This window comes from Zeugodacus cucurbitae, chromosome 2, assembly GCF_028554725.1.
Source record: "Zeugodacus cucurbitae isolate PBARC_wt_2022May chromosome 2, idZeuCucr1.2, whole genome shotgun sequence".
Taxonomy (NCBI): domain Eukaryota; kingdom Metazoa; phylum Arthropoda; class Insecta; order Diptera; family Tephritidae; genus Zeugodacus; species Zeugodacus cucurbitae.
This window is the reverse complement of record NC_071667.1, coordinates 18,541,311-18,559,185: the sequence shown is the minus strand read 5'-3', so window position 1 is coordinate 18,559,185 and position 17,875 is coordinate 18,541,311. Positions and strand designations below refer to the sequence as shown.

Genomic DNA, 17,875 nt, shown 5'->3' with positions numbered 1-17,875 from the left:
TAAAATATCATAATGTTTAAGTGATTCTTGATTCTGATAAAAAAATTATAATATAAAACTTCTACCTGAAGATTAAACATTTAAGCCTATGTTTTAACGAATTTCCGGAAAAACTTATACGTTCGAGACCGCTAGTTCATTTAAAGGCTTCGTCAGCATCTCCACTATCTTGAAGCTATTCCATAAAAAGCCTCAATATAAATAAGTCACCATTGTGCCATATGCTGAACAATATATTTTTATTATGTATTATTTTTATTAAATAATTCAAATAAAATAAAGTGATTTTGAATGTACACGAAAAAAGCGCATAAAAATATATACGATGTGTGTGTACGAATCAACGTTAATATATATCTTTAAAGTATGCATATTTCCATTTGCAGGCGAACTACATACACAATTCTGATCTTAAATTCTTTTATCTAAAAATTAGGCCGTTAGAGTTTATACTAAAATTTCATAAAAACTTATTGTTTAACTGTTGTGTTTGTAGCGTTTGTCTTTTATTGCGTAAACAAATATTTGATTGGTATTTGATTGTATGTATGTATGTATGTATAGGTAGTTGCATCAAAAATTTAACTGATACGAATAGGAATAGCTGTGTAACATTGTTTGTGTTTCCTTGTTTAACAATAAGCTTGCAATATACTCGTATATTTAAAACTATACAGCACATTTATATCTATACAATGCTTTATATTTATAAACATGTACGTATATAGATTTCTTTTTAACTATGGATTTAAATGGTTGCAAATACATACATATACATATGGTTAAGTATTTTATTTTAAAGTTATTTTCATTGATTTTTTTCTTTTTATATTCGTTCAAACTTGCCTTGTGTATGCACAAGCATATAATATATATATTTACGTATATTACATAATTCATATTCAAATCTTAACTGTATGTCTAGAATTCAATTCCATGCGACGTTGACGTCGAGTATTACTCCTATATTTTTAGTAAGAACAAACACGCTTTTAGTTTTTTTTTTTTCATAGAAACATTCAAAAGAGAAAATCTTCATTTTTAGTGTATTACAACCACATTTCACAAGCAATATATGCATTGATGTATGTATATATGTATATTAGTAAAAAACTTTGCTGAATTGATGAATTTGAAGAAAGCTTACATATTTACATATAAGAAAAATAAAGAAAAAACAATTAACGAAAGACTAAGTTCGGGTGTAACTGAGCATTTTATACACTCGCAAGTTATTTATTTAATTTTATTAACTCATTTGAGCCCATTGCACTCGCTTGGGTAGAGAAAAAATGGTACAGGAAACCTTTTCGATCCCATTGTACTCACTTGGGTAAAAAAATATATTTTGTTAAGAGAACACACAATTTCACCCACATAATCGGCATAAAACCACCATTACACTAACACTAACACTAACGAGGATCACTATATATTGTATATGGGAACTGGGTTAATTCCTGAATCGATTTGAGATATTTCTACCACCAAGCTACATTTCCTAACTTTCCTATCTATTATATAAGGTATATGTAGCCCCTGGAAGTATTAACCCGATTTTGTCCAAGTTTTGGTACAGAGCCACGCTGGTAGAAACAACAGATCTCTTTTGAGTTTCTTTAGAACGTCTGAGAAAATTTAAGAATATTTTAGCTAAAAAATAGATCACAAGCACTGAGGTACTCATATTCGGTACCAGGGGCCTTAAAATGTTATAGTGCAATTTCGGACATCAAAAGAGTCAAAGTTCTATAGTGCTTTGAAAAAATATGAACGTTGCAAAAAAATAACAAATTTTCTGAGACCATTTCTGTGTTTCGTAAATTTCTTCAAATTCATCAATAAATCATATCTCATATTAAACATGTTTACCACACTAGAACGATTTCTGTACATACGGCAAGTAATGACACTCCAGTCGAATTTACGCAAAACTCATTCTGTGTATTTTTGCAATGACAATAACAACAACGCATATATTTAACTTGTTTGGTCATTTTCAATGTTTCTTTCTTATATAGTATTGTATGTATGTAATTACTTGGCTTACAATTAAAACTGAAAATAAGTCGGAAAACTTAAGCTCAGTTTTTGCTTAAAAATTATGCACTCACGATTATAACTACTACTTAAGCAGCCTTTTGTTTCAAGGAGAAATTTAATCGAAAATAATAAATATTCGCCATAGCATAATTTTCTTTAATATACATATCGCTCATTTACTTGAATAGTGTCATAACTCAAAAAAGTCGATTTTTCAAGAGAGCGGTTTAAAGTTTTCAATTGTCTCTTATTTAGCAAATATAGAAAACTGCCATCAGTTTATTGACAAATCTAGTGGCCTGTAATATATTAAATACAATGTTGAGCAGAAATGGACCAAATAGAGTGTACTAATGCTTTTTCTTGGGCATAAATGTGACCCATTCTCAATTATGTCGATATTTGTGAAAAATATAAATCAATGTGTCGGTTTTGCTGAAAAAAAAAAAACAATATGAAAAATTTAATTAATTTTCCAATATCGTTTCAACACAAAATATGTCGTTCTTTCTGAAAAAATAACCAACTTCACCTTATGACAATATGTGTTGTAACACAAAATATGTCGTTGTTTCGTAAAAAAAAGTATAACTAATTCTGGCACAACTGTGAAGTGTCGTTATTGTGGTTAAAAAATATTGCAACATAATAAGTTTAATAACGTCACATTCTTATTTTACAGTTTATTTTTCTACGCATCGGAATGAAATTTTTATACAATATGGACGATAAAATTGAGCACAAGTTGCGCAGTAAATGAGCGATATGTAATTGAGCAAATAATATTTACAACCGTTTAGTAAAAATTTCGGGAACAAAAGTGAGTTATTAGTTGATAAATCATTAATTTAATTACTTGAATACACAAAGATTATAAATTGTGTTTACAGCAAAAATTGAACAGTGTAAATCATATGTATGTATGTGCACTTTTAATTTCAATACACTCAAACTTAATTTAACTAAAACAAACTATATCCGTTATTTTAGTTCTACAAAATATAGGAAAAAAAACTCCTAAATATTTTTTATGCCCACATGTATGTATGTATAATCAGTTAATATATTTATGTATTATGTATTTACAAATACGAAATATACATGCATATTTCCCTTAGGTTTTGAACACATTAGAAGCTTAACGAAATATTATTTAATTTAAAAGGAAATCATGGCACAAACTGCCGAATTACGCAAACTCTCTATACGGAAGGCAATGAAATAAGTTGGTATAAATGAACTAAACCAAAACTAACGGCTTTAAGCTTACATTCACTTATGTATGTAAGTATGTATACACATGTATATAGGTAAATATAGTTTTCATTGTATTTCGGCTTTGCCAAGTATAAATTTTTCGTAGCGGAATTGAGTTACACAAAGCTGTACTGGTTGTCGACCGCACGTGGACCCATTTCATTTGCATTCAAATCATTAATGCTCGCAACTCTTGCACCAGTGTGATGTGGATTCTGTGAATGTCAATTAAATGTTAATAGAATTATATGCAAATTAATAATTTTATTTTATGGAATATAGTCAACACACAGCGAAAAAAATGTAGCCTTTTGTATGTATGTAAATATTTACCGGTAATTGCAGTGATACTGTTGACGCGCGTAGTTGTGGCGCGTTTAATTGTTGTTGTTGTTGCTGCTGATGATGCTGCTGTAGTGGCGGTTGCGGCGGATGTAAGTGTACATGTTGGTGATGCGACTGCTGCGTTATTTGTTGCTGCTGTAGGAACGGTAACTCAATTTCGCTAGTTTTTAAGCGCACACTCATGTTCATTGTTATTACATGCTGCGGCTGCAATCCGACCGTAAACAAATGCAATTGTGGCATGGATAAATAGGAAGAAAAGAAAAGACATGGCACTTTGATTTTGAATACGTGACACGAACACAATTGCGTGCGACTGGTGTTAGTATTATTTGGTTTTGTTGTGGAAAGCTGATGACTCAGATCCATGCAACTAAACGTAAAAAGGATTTTCAATACAAATATATAGTTATGCATATACTTATTAAAGAGAAAAATATTATCTAAGATATTTGCAAAATAATATGTATAACAATAAAATAAATTGTGCCAACTGTAACATACACAACATAGACGAATACAAAACGATACGTATATGTTTACATACTTTAAATTTCGAAATAGAAGCTACCATTAAATTTGTACACAATTCTACTACTTTTTAATTTTTCCACAACTATATAGTAATTATACTCTAATGCAATTCGCTTTTTTACTCTTTGTCCGTATTAAAAGCAATTTAATTGCAAAATTTAATGGTGTTGATAATTGTTTCAAAGACGATGTCAAATAAAAACAAATTAACAAAAAAAAATATTACAAAAGAAAATACAAAGACATCAAATCAAAATCACTGACACTGAATGGACTCCAAAATTTAGGCTATCTCACATGTCTCGGTGATGAATGCTGTTGCTGTTGTGGTTGTTGTTGTTGGTGATGCCCACCATTTGTTTCAGCATTGCTGCTAGCATCGATTGTGGTGCTACATGAAGCTCCTTGATTATGCACCCACTCGGTTAGTGTTACATCTGATGTTCCCCCCGATTCTAATGGTATTGGGTTGTGTCGAAAATGCTCGAGCATCTCCTGAATCGAAGGGAACCATAAATGCTGCACACGGCATTGACCCTTCTCCGATAAGGTCATACGTAAATGTTTGGCACGCCCTTGAAAATTGAAAGTGAGCACAAATTCACCCTTACGCGTCTCACTTTGGCGCACTAAAAAGAAACCATGTCCTGCCGCTTCTGAATGTAATACCATACGAGCCGCTTCTGAACGCGGCAGTGTACCATGAAACCATGGATACTGCCGCATTTCAGCCGTTAAATCTGCTACATTTATATCTAATTCGGAATCGCCTTCGGCTTCGAAATTACTAGATGCTGATAGGCGTTGCTCGCCACGTTCGCCAGGTCCGACACGCCGCGGCGGTATATCGGGTATACCTTCTGCTGCATTTGTATCATTTGTTGTTGCGCCAACGCTCGCATTCGCAGAGGCGAGCGCATTTTCCGATTGCGAACTGCTTGGGCCGACATTGCCATTAGAGCCTAGTATGTTTGTTTGATGGTATTGTGGATTATTAATGCCACCAGTACGTGGGATAGTGCCATCTGCGGCAGTTAAATTGCCACTGGGACTCATAGCCATTGAATTTGTTGCTGAAATGCCACCCATTATGCCGCCGACACCACCACCGCCCGTTAGTAGTGCATCTGCCGAATCCAAGGGCAATTGCTGCGTGGGTGGTGTACGCATGCAGTAGCGTATAGTGGCCAACCAGCTGTGCATTTCTTCACTGCTCTCTGCTTCAATCACATATTCCATATTGTTGTCTGCCTTTAATACAAAAGTGTTTTCACGGTCGGGCATTTCTAGCCGAGTTGTTTTCCTTGCCTCCGATATTAGGAAACAAAAAACGCCACTACGAGGCTGAAATAAATATTTATTTTAATTATAATGAAAAAATAAATATTTAAAAATTAGCCGCTGACCTTTGTAGATTTAGGTGGCGTATAAAACTCCAACATATACCCACCAACTGCTTTCACTAATGCGAGACGGCATTTCTCCCATTTTTGTGTGCCTGTTGGTTGATCCAAACTTTCGGGTGTCAAATTGTAAACAAAGCCTTCTTTACGACATTCAACAATAATTTTTGAGATCTTTGTTTTGCTGTGTTTACTACCATCCAAATCATCGCTGTTCTTATGAAAAAGCGTCTGCAGGAATAAGAAATTCTAATATTAATATTATTAAAATGAACTGTTCGACATCATGACTGGTGTATAGACATCTGTTAGGTTTGGTAAAACAATTGCCCACCTTGCCCTTGCGTAGACCTTTGAATGAAAGTCGCCGAAAGAATGCTTTGTGAAAGATTTTCGGCGAATCTTCCACAGTGCTGCCACTTTCTTCTAATGAATTTCCATTACCAGTCTACAAATAAAATTTAAGCATAATTAATTTAATAATTCTAAAAACGTTACTCTCAATGAAAACAAACCTTTAGATTACTACGCCTATTGCAAAATTCAGTTTCGAAGTGCTCCACAAATGCTTCGGCAAACTTTTGTCCAAAGCTGCGATACGAAATATTGCGCGCCTCCTCGGGTGGCAAATTTCCATTTATATAGTTTATACAAGCTTTAGCAAAGTCAGCTGCAGCTACACGCGAATGACGTTCACAAAATTCCTCCCAACTTGTGCCGTAAGCATATGAAGTACCACTAGCAGAACTCATATTTGCTATAAGTTCACCGCCTACTGCACCTCCACTGCTACCACCAACACTATTGCCACTAGCAGGTCCGATATAACCACCAGCAGTAAAAGTATTTGTTGTGCTATTACCGCCCATTTACTTAAAAAATCGTTACTATTATTATTACACTTTATGTGGCACACAATTTTCTGCAATAAATATTCTGCAAATAAAAAACAAATCGTAATATTTAATCAAGTTTTTATTATATGATCTTCAATTGTGTAAGAATGTTGGTTTAAAAAGGTTATCAGAGGCAAAGTGTATACACATAACTTTAATGTTAGGATTATATTGTTATAAAATTTCATGCCACATATTCTTCTATTCCACTATATTCATTTCGAATTATTAGAACTTCTTTTCATTTTTTTTAAACTCCACTATATTTGCTTAACGGAAAGTTAGAAAGAAATATGTTTGCAAGTTAACAACATACGAAATATTCAGTGATATTCATAAATTATGTATAAAGGGCGGCTTTAGCAAATAAATGCAACAAAACACAGCAGGCGCCTATATACATAATATGTATTTGTATGCAAAACATATACTTATGTATGCACTTGTGTACATGCATTTAGTAAAGAACTAAATTCTTATTTATATTTTTAGCAAGCACCAAGTAAATTTTTATTTAGCTTTGCTAAAGTAATATGTTTTGTTTTATAATAAATTGCATTTTAATGACAATATGTATTAAAATTTGTTATTTAATATGGCAAAATGTGATCCCGTCGTGGGAAAATATTGCAAAATTCTCGGAACAAATAAATATATCAATGTTTGGTCAAAAAATATCGGCATGCGCCATGACTAGATTCATTCAACTAGTTGTCACAATTTACGTTTATTAGTGATATAAAATTTACATTTAGGATATTGGTTTTCTTACAAAAAAGTTATATTTCTTTTAAGATGCGTATTTTCTTATATGCTTCACGCCTCTTATTGTACACATGGATTTTCTCGTCCTCTTACCCACGACAAACAGCACTTATTTCACATTAGGCTTCTCTGTGCATTTCCAATATATGTATAGTATATTTCAATTAATACTTGCACATCTTACTTTAATGATAAACATTTAGTTAATAAAATGTTTATTTTTAAATTCTTTTATACATAAATAAAAGCGGAAAAGCTGGAAAACCACCGAAGAGGAGAAAAAATTTTCACTTTACTATTGTTGCAGGAATTGCCAACTATTCTACACGAACATAGTTAATATTGCCAACAGTTAATATAAAATTTATAGTTGCCAACTACAAGAAAACGCTAAGCACGGAATTTTGCTTTTTATTTAATACTCACAAGAACTTAAATGTTGTAATAACCAGTTATTAACCGTTATTTTAAAAATAAATTTGAAATAATATTATTTTTGAAATTTACAAACAAAAATCCGTTATATAGCGGCCATATTTTACTTCAGGCATATATGTTTCACTAAAACTGGTTGTATTTTGCCGTGACATGCATTAATACCGGGAAAGAGCAGGTTTCTCAGCAAACTAATCCTGCTGGAAATTGGATTTATATCTTACTAAAGACTGATCAAAAATTTATCTCAGCCGCCCTTTCGACAGTACAGTCGATTTCCGATAGGTAATCCTCTCCGTCTCCAATCCTCAAACTATTTTTTGCGATATATAGTCTCTCAATAATTAAGCGTATCCACACACAATTGTGAAATCTAAAGTCAAAATAAAATATTGCTTTGGTAATATTAAAATTCACTGTAGAAATCTCAGCAATTATATTGCCAGTAAAATACATCAAATCAAATGTTTCATACAGCTTTTTTATTGTTAAACAATTTAATTTACTTATAAATATATGTGTTTTAAAATTATATCAAATAGTTTAACATAAAATCTGCTTTATATTAAATATTAGACTTTATTTCATAAGTTTTTGCTAATTCGTATGCAAATTACTTCTTAATTAGTAAATTAATACAATAGTAATAATAGAAAAACTAATTTAAAATTCAACATATTACATAATACTTACGAATATATAAGTATATTCCAAAATTGCATTCACTTAATAGCTACCCTTGTGAATTTTGTTTTACACATTTTATTTTTGTAAAATATTACCATCGATAAGTGCTGTGTATTTGTGTTGCTGTTTATTCAAATTTCATCTGCAACTTATAAACTTTATGAGTTGTGTAAATACATACAAATGCACATACTGTCGTTTATCAATAAACATTTTCTTGAAAATATAATCAAAAACAATTTTGGTTTACCAAAACTATATGAACTTTGCCTATGAAGATAAAAAAATCGTCCAACTATTAAAATGAAAACATCGATGGGTTCATTGAGAGACATAGAAAGATCATGTTGAAACAAATTATATATATATTAAATATATATATAAGTGTTACTGTTGTTTGTTAATGTCTTTGCTTATTGTTTATAAGAAATGCATCTGTTTTAAGTTGATTTTTCTTTATTGTTTGCTGAGTTATGATGAATATTATCATTTCAGATGAGATGTTTGTCTGTGCATATGTACTTCAGCTAAGGTGAGCCTAATAAACTACAAATTATGTCTAATTAATTAAATGATTTCATATTTTGCTATGCTTATTAGAAATTTTCAAACTGAATTATAAAATGTTGCTAACAATAAAAAATAACTATAGCAACACGAACACATTAAAGTGTGTGATAAAAACATTGTTGTGTGCATAAATGGATTAAAAATATAATAATTCCATTTTCGGTTCATAGTTTTGATTGAGTATATAACACTTTACGACATAACAAGCTATCTTTAAATCATAATCAGAAGAGAAAATGAACAAAAACAAAAAATACAATTACAGATTGACCTTTAGTGCTTATCAATGTGCCACCAACTGAAAACGCGATTAGTTTTCTGAGTAACTGTACTTAAATTTCCATCTAATATCCTTGAGCATTTGTATAATTGTTATAATATACTTGTAAATAATATTGTAATTATAACAGTTTTAATTCGAACAAATTTGGTTACTAAATTTTACCTGAAATACTATGAAAAGCTGAAATCTAAGCTTAAAAGGCTAGTAATTTTTAATTTTGAAATGCAAATTTTGAGATAAATGAAATAATGACAATGGAAAATAGAACGATGGAATCCACTGTAGCAACTTCTTGCAAGCATTTCATTCGAATTTTATAAGGAACTGTAGAGTCTAAGAAATACTTTACTCAATTGAACTATTTCTTTCCATTTGGACTAATTCCAGAAAATTACGAATAAACAGTAAAAAAAATCTCACCTTTTAATATTTCACTTTGTCAATAAAAATGGCTATGAATCGCTTTCAATTAAAGTAGAGTTCGGCTTTCGATAAAATTAGAATAGTTTAGAGTTTTTTTATTTTAATAGAGCCATAGAAACTGCGAGTGTTATTTTGGTAAGACAAAAAAATCTATTTATAATTATAATATTCCAAGTTTCATTTCAAACCATTTTTTTATTAAAAAATTTCTTACAAACAGTTAATCAGATTTGAGAAAACTTTTTGTTTTTAATCATTCAAATGAAAATGTAAACGGGATATTACTGTCGCTATGAACTGCTACAGCGTGTTACATTGTATCTTGGACATTAAATAAAAACAATAGCTCTCTAATTTATTGTTCACATATTCGTCATTGTTTACTAATTTGCTTAAGGCGAGTTTTAAGAAAATTCAGTTCTAGATAACTTAACGAAATTGATTCGTTATACCTAATGAGTAGATTAATGAGTACTGTTTATTGTATACATGTTTTTTCTTTCGTGTTTGTATATATTCTATACATTTGTATCATTATTAATGTGCTGATGATATACTTATTCAAATATTATAGCAAAGTTATATGGAAATATGCAATCATATATCGACATTACTGTAATATGTAGTTCTGAAGTGCGCTAAATTTTGGCTTTTTTCACTATTTAATACAGTTTTGCATCAATGCAGTTGTTGTAGTACAAATATGTAACTATTTGAATCTCATTTTGATATCTGAGCGCTTTACAGTTAAATGTAAATTTTCATAGTTCAATGAAAATTCGTATAATAAAAAATAATAATCAAGTAAAAACTAAACGCAAAATGAGTAAATATTCTTCCTTGTTTTGAACGCTTGATTTAGCATACATACTATGTGTTATTCACAATCCCCACCCACATGCATGCTCCAAGTTCAACTATGTATGTCTATGTCTATTATTATAATTAAAATACAAAAACTAAAATAATTCAATCCTTGTATAAACGTAGTTCGTTAAACGTATACGAAGGAAAATGAGAGGCTAAGCACTCAGACTTCCAGTTGCTTTGATGGTTGCTGTGTAATAAATGGTTCACTCCACATGCGTCGCAAGTCGCCCTAAAAAGAGTTAACCAAATGTAAAACATTTATATTGCAAACAAGTTTAGAAAATCTAGTTTAAACTAGTTAATTTGCATTTTATAAACTTAATATTCTATACTTTCATAATTTATATTTCACGATTGCCTACCATAGAAATATATTTCTTTCTTAAAACTTTCTTGAATAGTATTACTTATGGGCTTTACATAACTCGACAATAAACAATACTTTTTAAAGTGAGACTGCGGGGCTATTAAAATTGTTTAACCTAACATTTCTCTCCCACATCTACGTTTAATTTTTTTTTAATGTATTACCTTGAGATAAGCCATAGTCAACAACGGCAATAACGTGAACGGCACCAAATATAATAATGCCGGTTGTGCGGCTTTGAAAACTTCTGAGCTTACGGTAGCGGTGAGTAGACCAAGAAAATAGCTAAAATAAGAACATGAGTTGTTATATTTTAATAATATTAAAGATGAAGTATTTAAGTTAATGAAGCTTAATGAATTCTATTTGGTTAGTATATTTCTTAAAAATGAGATAGACTCACCCCAATAAGGAACAATGAAAGTAGGTAAGCCTAGAACCGACTCCTTTCGGTGGCTGCAATGTGGGATCCGTAGTTATACCCTGCGATTTTTTGTATGCATCATAACGCAATACAAAACATAACAACAAACCCGGCATTACAATATCACCTAGACCCAGCATCGAAAAATGCCCGCTATTGTGTATGCTTGGAAAAACTAATTTGCCTGGCAAGTTAAGTTTCGGTGGTTCCTTCACAAGACCGCCCAAGTTTAGTTTTCGCGCTACTATTCCTACCGGATTGTCAGCTGGTCGGGTGGCAACCTTAACCATGACGTTCGTGCTAAAAATATACGATGAAAAGAAGACCCAGAAGACATCGTAGATGAGCAGTCCAGTGAGCAAAAGTGTAGACACCTTAAGGCTAGGTAGGCGTACAAAAGCGATGAATGCCACACACAGACCCATGCCCATCGCTGTAAAGTGTTTACAAATAGGTGAGTTAGCAAATTATAAATATTGATAAATAAATGCATTTCGGTGCAATGAAATTACCATCCATTAACAGCCAATGTCCGGTGAGTACCCAAATGCATACAATTGACACAGAGAGTGCAAAACTGAATAATTCAGCGCCGGTAAAGCGACCACATATACCAAACGATATGCGATTACCATCGGTGCATGGTCGTATAATGTACTGGCACATCGGCAATAGCAGAAAGGCTAAAGCCACCGTAGCAATTACTAAAAATAATGCAAACATTTGATCAATAATATATGCTTTATAATGTAGGAAAAAGTTCAACGAAATTGCACTCACTTGCTGTACAAACGGCGAAAAGCAATTGCATTGAATCGAAAAAGAAAAACATAACCAGCAATGACACTGAGGCGCCGAGTGGCAAGCACAACGCATGCATTGTATCGAGAGTTGCAAATTTGCCTGAAAAAGAAACGATCAGCATAATTTAAATATTAATTTGTTAATTATCAAAATAATTAATTTATGTAATACTTACTGGTCTCTTGTTCCACTGGTTCGCCGGTTAATAAATTCATCATTGATTCACTACGTTTCTTTTGTTCACGTTCACGTGCTTCCTGTTCAATATTCAAACTACGAAAGCTGCCATACACGATCAACAGCATCGAAATGAGACATGTGGAGACGCGTGAAGAATCCATGACATTCGATGTCCAATGTACTTCGCGATATTCTGTGGTGGCGGACTGTGCGTTAAGACTACTGCTATCGACGACTGCTGCTCCTGCTCCCCCGCTCACTATGCCGTGCGACATTGCGCGCCGTAATTGATAACAGTTTGTACGTAGTCGTATGTTATTGTGCGTTGTACGCTTGCGCACTAGCGTCTAGCAACACCACAAATAAACACAGACACACACACACCTTTGTGGTTATGAACACTAGATAAAATTGCTTAAATCAGTATTGCTGCACCACCTTTTCCTCTAGTACACCAAGTGTTATACTTTCATACAAATATATTTAATTATAATTTCGCTTCTGCCTGAGTGATAGTATTGCTTAATTTGTTGCTTGTGTGCGTCGACTGCCTGCCGCCAAAGTATCATGTATGTAGATGTTTAGTACTTTGACGTGTATGTTTGCTGATACTATTGCTTTTAGATACCTGCTAAGCAAACAAAACTCCTGCTCAATGTGTTATTACCGATGGACACGGTGAGACAACAGCGCTGCTGCGCTGATTGCCTTATCAGCACGGCAGGCAGCGACACAGCGAATGGTTAAATCTGAGAAGCGTTTTGTGACAATATTGCAGTAATTATTGTAATACCACGAAGAATAAAGCAAACAGCGCTAAGTAGACGAGTGGTTCAATGACTTTCATACGTTTACTGAAATAAAAAAAAAATATTTTTGTATAATTTGAAAGACAGTAAAACTACTATTTATAAGGGGACTATAAATATTTATCATAAATTTTGCTTTTAACTGAAGCCTAAACTAATTTTTTTACAAAATTATGATGATAACATATTGGAAAGAAATAAAACAATGTGGCTGTTAATCGTACATCTATGTATGTACATATATTCACATATACTCAGAATATACACAAGTTTACTGTGAACAAACAGTTCAAACGGTGTTTAATTCAAATAAGAAACAGTCAGTATCTTAGAGTGTGTCCGTTTGTTTATACAGATGTTTCCAGGCAATAGCTACACTTCCTGTATGTAAAGAACGTCTTTACGATACATGGACTTAGAATATATGACCAAACATAAACTTAAAAAAATAAATTGTACACATACAAAGTATATAATGAATGGTTACATATATTTATACATACATTTAATGTAAGAAAGATATTTCAACCGAACTCAAATTTGAATGCTGAAATATTGTAATAGTAATATATTAGGAAGATATACAGTGGAACTTCTCTAACTCGAATCACCATTATCCTCAAAAAAAAAGAAAAAAAAAAAAAAACTTTCGAGTTCGAGAGACTTCGAGTTATATAAATTTTCAATGAAATATAAATTCTTCAAAAATCTGTAAAATATAGATTATTTACTTCGCTAAAAATTTTATTTAAATACGTTAATATATGTTTTCTGTCATTTTGTGTGTTGCACTTTGCTATTATTGGCTCTTGACGTCTTTATCCCATGCTTTTGTTACATGATTTATGAAATCCATTAGAGTATCATATTTTTTATTCTCCTCCATATGATATAGAAAGACTCTTTCAAAAATGGACCTCGATAGTATTTTAAATTTTGTATTATGCCCTGATCGAAATGATCGATTTATGGAAGGAAATTTATATGAAGTCTGACTTCTATTGCCAATTCAAGAGTTCGAATTATGGAGAACTTCGATTTAAGGAAGTTTGAGTTATGGAAGGAAATTTGTATGATATTTGATTTCTAAACGCTATTGCCAATACTAAAGTTCGAGTTATGGAAATTCCACTGTATTATTATTTTTTTGAAATGTCTTTTGAATGTATTGCAGTTGCGACTTTTAAAGTTAGGCCCCGAGCACAGGGTACAACACCCAACGGCGGGATGTTTTGCGTTTGCCTATTTGCAGATTTATTTTTTGTATTTTTATGTTTGTATGAAAGAAGCCACAAAAAATACAATGTTCTTACATTTTTCTCCATAACGAGGAAAAAAACTTCTCTTTATCAGTACATATTTAAAACTTTATGATGAATTTGAAATAAGCTTAAATCCATAAACCATAATAGCCACTTGTGTTTCACTTGAGTAAAGCTTAAGGAAAGGCACTACATGCAAGTGGTGTACATACAGATGTAAGCAAATCATGGCTTGGGGCATTGGCTCATGCTACACTGGTACACTACAGACATATGTATAATTGATAACACAATATTTTTTTTAATTTTATATTTATAATGAATAATTCAATCACAGAAATTGAGAGTTGTCAGTAGAGGAGATATTTGGAATATTTTTAATACAAAAATTTCAACTCCAAATATATACAATTTTATATACCATAGAGAGCGGTATATGTATGTTGCCATTAGCAAAACAAAGAAGAAAACTTGTCCGAACAGTGTTGCTGTAGAAGAAATACGAAGTACATAAACTAAAAGGTACCAAAAAAAACTGATTGTTGTATTTGTGTTATAGTCATTGCCTTTTTATTTACAACTTTATTATATACAGAAAAATAATGAGAAAGTCTTGAGCTTTATTCACATCATATCTGCATATAGTGCTAATAAACCTTATATTCATATAACGTTACTGTGCAATTTTTGATTTAATTGATAAAACAAAATTAAGTACATAATTTCTCTTTACATGTATTTCTTAAATTCCTACATTCACCTACTGTTTTCTAAGTTTACATGACGGAATACCACTTACAAAGCACTTTAATAGTTTTCACTTTATTTAATATACATTTCCATAGCAATTTTTTCTTTATTGAACATAGCTTACGTCAAATCTGCAAAATCAACGAAAAAATGATTTTATGTATAAACCCACAATGGAAACTAGCTATTCGTACATATGTCTGTACATACATATGTGAAAATATTTTACACTTCTTGCATAAATATTTGGCAGATAATTTGAATAATTTGAAGTGGCTATCTTTCCTATTGCAACTTTAAACTAATACATATTCCATTGTTTTAATCAATTCGTTTACACTTGAACGCACTACCGCACTGTGCACAAAAACTATTAGTAGTTTTTCTTTTTATTGGCCATTTTCATGTTTAATCCATTAGTGTTTGCTTACCTTTCCTCATAATATGTATTTGCGTTAACTTTCTCACTGTCTCATTTATTATTATTTCCTACTCTGCGCTTTCATTCTTTTTGAATGGGATGACCATAAGTTTTTTCACATTAAGATTGCACTTAAGCAGTTCATATCACACTTTTTTATAACATTACCTAAATTTTACTGTTATTTGTACTGAAAACTAATAAATTAAAATTAACACTATTTTTTGGTAATTTATGCTGCTTTAAAGTCCTTTTAGTAAAAATGGACCCTTTACTTTTTGATACTTATATTGAATTCTAAAGTCTGGCAACACATCTTAGTTTCATATGTTATTAATATTCGTAATTCGTAACATACACCGAAATGCACTTCATTTATTAATTATATTAATCCTTTTTCATAAGTATTTCTTTTTTTAATAAATATTTACTTAAGAAATCATTGATTTCTACGCGAAATCACCTTTTGATTGATTTTCAAAAACCTCGTTCACCGAAATCTTGAGAATAAAACAAGTACTATACCATTCCGTCGACTACAATTTTATTCTATCATGCAAACTGCATCGGGGTTGACGTTGCATCATAGTGTTGCTGTAGCACATCAAAAACGCATATACCTCACCAAAACGTAGCAAACAAACAAACATAGATGTTAGATTATATATTTATTTATAAAAGTATATGTAAATATGTAAATCTTTTATCTTAGTTAACTCTTATCAGGCTTATGTACGTTTTACAATGATTGTTTTGAAAAAATGCTCACGGGAATAGTTATATAACATATAACTACATATTTGATAATAAAACGTTAAGCAACAAGTTCTTTGAGTACTTGTCCCGCTATAACCATGCGCTGTATTTCGGATGTGCCTTCATATATCTCCGTAATACGCGCATCACGATAGTAGCGCTCAGCTGCCATGTCGGTAATGTAACCCATGCCTCCTAAAACTTGAATGCACTGATGTGAACAAAATGTAGCTGCCTCGGATGCAGCTAATTTTGCCATTGCCGCTTCTTTAGTATATGATTTGCCATTATCTTTCAGCCAAGCGGTACGCCAAATTAGTAATCGCGATGATTCTACTTTCAGTGCCATATCAGCCAACTTTTGCTGGATAAGTTGTAATTTAGCAATAGGTTTTCCGAAAGAATTACGGTTTTGCGCATAATTTGTTGCCAATTCTAGCGAAGCTTGAGCTATACCAAGTGCTTGACTGGCAATGCCAATTCGACCTGCATCCAAAGATTGCATTGCTATTTTGAACCCATAACCGGGTTTACCTAAAATATTTTCTTTTGGAATTTCACAATCCTCAAAAATTAGCTGGCAGGTAGAACTTGCTCGTATTCCTAATTTGTCTTCCTTTTTCCCAAGTGCAAAACCCTTTAAGCCTTTGGGTACTATAAACGCTGATATACCTTTATGCTTCAAAGCTTTATCTGTAGTGGCGAAAACTATTCCAGCTCCAGATTCATAACCACTGGTTATCCACATTTTTGTACCATTCAAAATATAACGATCACTTTTTTCTGTGGCGGTTGTAGAGGCAGCACCTGCATCGGAACCATTTCCCGGTTCCGATAGGGCAAAAAAGCCGACTTTCTCACCGGTAGTGTAAGGTTTCAACCAAAAATCTTTTTGTTTTTGTGTTCCATATGCGAGAATCGGTCCTAAAAATAGCGAATTATTAACTGACATTATCACACCGCATGATGCACATCCGCGAGATATTTCTTCCATTGCAATACTATATGCTAAATAATCCAAACCCGTGCCGCCTAATATAGAAAAATACAATTTAGATCACAATTGCGATAAGCAACATGTTATACAAACCAAATTCTTCCGGTGTTGTTATCGACATAAGTCCGAGTTCACCCATTTTTTTTAACTGATCTTCAGGATATAAATGTTCACGATCATGTTTCGCTGCTTTTGGTACTATTTCGGCGTTAACAAAATCTCTGCATGTCTTCTGTAACATTTGATGAGTTTCAGGAAGTGCAGATAAACAGGCAATACGCCTGATAGCTGTATTTTGCAGAGCACCATGGCGGCCTTTCAGAATAAAAGTATATTTACATACACATATGAGATTTAAGAATCAAAGTTCAATTGTGCAGGAAAAATGTCCATGTAAATTTTACAATTTTTATACTTACATAAAAATTTAGTTACATTAACGAGAGACTGCATAATGAAGCGAGCAATTAGAATATCAACAAATGAATGGTCTTTCTAGCAAATATACTTAAATATAAATATGCACATATCAACGCAAAGTGTAAAAAGTATTAAACAAAACGAACGCAAAAGCGATGAATTTTAAACAGTTCT

At 32.0% G+C, this 17,875-nt stretch overlaps 3 protein-coding genes and 1 long non-coding RNA gene across 15 annotated transcripts; 1 reads left to right on the top strand and 3 right to left on the bottom strand.

Moving 5' to 3' along the window:
- Nucleotides 1-328: 328 nt before the first annotated feature.
- On the top strand, nucleotides 329-4,399 carry LOC128924160 (uncharacterized). Its single transcript, XR_008472856.1, has 2 exons — nucleotides 329-3,327; nucleotides 3,391-4,399. It is a non-coding gene; the product is annotated as an uncharacterized LOC128924160 (long non-coding RNA).
- On the bottom strand, nucleotides 3,102-7,562 carry LOC105217579 (SH2B adapter protein 1). Of its 5 annotated transcripts, none has more exons than XM_011192636.3 (7): nucleotides 7,337-7,562; nucleotides 6,098-6,518; nucleotides 5,917-6,030; nucleotides 5,586-5,831; nucleotides 4,477-5,523; nucleotides 3,634-3,852; nucleotides 3,102-3,515 (listed from the first exon to the last, which is right to left on the bottom strand). In XM_011192636.3, the coding sequence occupies exons 2-7, from the start codon at nucleotides 6,449-6,451 to the stop codon at nucleotides 3,417-3,419; spliced, it is 2,079 nt and encodes a 692-aa protein (XP_011190938.1). In that variant the 5' UTR covers nucleotides 6,452-6,518; nucleotides 7,337-7,562; the 3' UTR covers nucleotides 3,102-3,416. The 5 variants fall into 5 exon arrangements, with proteins under 5 accessions (XP_011190938.1, XP_011190940.1, XP_011190942.1 ...); XM_011192638.3 differs by having other exon boundaries at nucleotides 5,586-5,813; XM_011192640.3 differs by lacking the exon at nucleotides 3,102-3,515 and having other exon boundaries at nucleotides 3,711-3,852; nucleotides 4,444-5,523.
- A 2,254-nt stretch (nucleotides 7,563-9,816) lies between these two features.
- Sppl3_1 (signal peptide peptidase-like 3) lies at nucleotides 9,817-16,124 on the bottom strand. Of its 8 annotated transcripts, none has more exons than XM_054236123.1 (8): nucleotides 15,318-15,532; nucleotides 15,122-15,238; nucleotides 12,282-13,140; nucleotides 12,083-12,205; nucleotides 11,815-12,006; nucleotides 11,282-11,735; nucleotides 11,043-11,163; nucleotides 9,817-10,740 (listed from the first exon to the last, which is right to left on the bottom strand). In XM_054236123.1, exons 3-8 carry the CDS (start codon nucleotides 12,559-12,561, stop codon nucleotides 10,672-10,674), a joined length of 1,239 nt encoding a protein of 412 aa, XP_054092098.1. In that variant the 5' UTR covers nucleotides 12,562-13,140; nucleotides 15,122-15,238; nucleotides 15,318-15,532; the 3' UTR covers nucleotides 9,817-10,671. The 8 variants fall into 8 exon arrangements, with proteins under 8 accessions (XP_054092098.1, XP_054092097.1, XP_011190950.1 ...); XM_054236122.1 differs by having other exon boundaries at nucleotides 15,157-15,238; XM_011192648.3 differs by lacking the exons at nucleotides 15,122-15,238; nucleotides 15,318-15,532 and adding an exon at nucleotides 15,992-16,124.
- A 53-nt stretch (nucleotides 16,125-16,177) lies between these two features.
- On the bottom strand, nucleotides 16,178-17,873 carry LOC105217577 (short-chain specific acyl-CoA dehydrogenase, mitochondrial). Its single transcript, XM_011192635.3, has 3 exons — nucleotides 17,701-17,873; nucleotides 17,375-17,596; nucleotides 16,178-17,316 (listed from the first exon to the last, which is right to left on the bottom strand). The coding sequence occupies exons 1-3, from the start codon at nucleotides 17,732-17,734 to the stop codon at nucleotides 16,343-16,345; spliced, it is 1,230 nt and encodes a 409-aa protein (XP_011190937.2). The 5' UTR covers nucleotides 17,735-17,873; the 3' UTR covers nucleotides 16,178-16,342.
- Between the last annotated feature and the right edge of the window lie 2 nt (nucleotides 17,874-17,875).

What these genes read in the sequence shown, in the direction of transcription:
- LOC105217577 (XM_011192635.3), bottom strand. Translation starts at nt 17,734, where the DNA reads ATGCAGTCTCTCGTTAATGTAACTAAATTTTTAT. An exon ending in TAATGTAACTAAATTTTTAT is followed by an intron (nt 17,597 to 17,700) that starts GTAAGTATAAAA and finishes TTATTCTGAAAG; the next exon opens with GCCGCCATGGTGCTCTGCAA. An exon ending in AACAACACCGGAAGAATTTG is followed by an intron (nt 17,317 to 17,374) that starts GTTTGTATAACA and finishes TTTCTATATTAG; the next exon opens with GCGGCACGGGTTTGGATTAT.
- Sppl3_1 (XM_011192648.3), bottom strand. Translation starts at nt 12,561, where the DNA reads ATGTCGCACGGCATAGTGAGCGGGGGAGCAGGAGCAGCAGTCGTCGAT. An exon ending in ACCAGTGGAACAAGAGACCA is followed by an intron (nt 12,206 to 12,281) that starts GTAAGTATTACA and finishes TTTCTTTTTCAG; the next exon opens with GCAAATTTGCAACTCTCGAT. An exon ending in ACATTGGCTGTTAATGGATG is followed by an intron (nt 11,736 to 11,814) that starts GTAATTTCATTG and finishes AACACTTTACAG; the next exon opens with CGATGGGCATGGGTCTGTGT.
- LOC105217579 (XM_011192636.3), bottom strand. Translation starts at nt 6,451, where the DNA reads ATGGGCGGTAATAGCACAACAAATACTTTTACTGCTGGTGGTTATATC. An exon ending in AAGGTCTACGCAAGGGCAAG is followed by an intron (nt 5,832 to 5,916) that starts GTGGGCAATTGT and finishes TATTAATATTAG; the next exon opens with AATTTCTTATTCCTGCAGAC. An exon ending in AGCATTCATCACCGAGACAT is followed by an intron (nt 3,853 to 4,476) that starts GTGAGATAGCCT and finishes GTCGGATTGCAG; the next exon opens with CCGCAGCATGTAATAACAAT.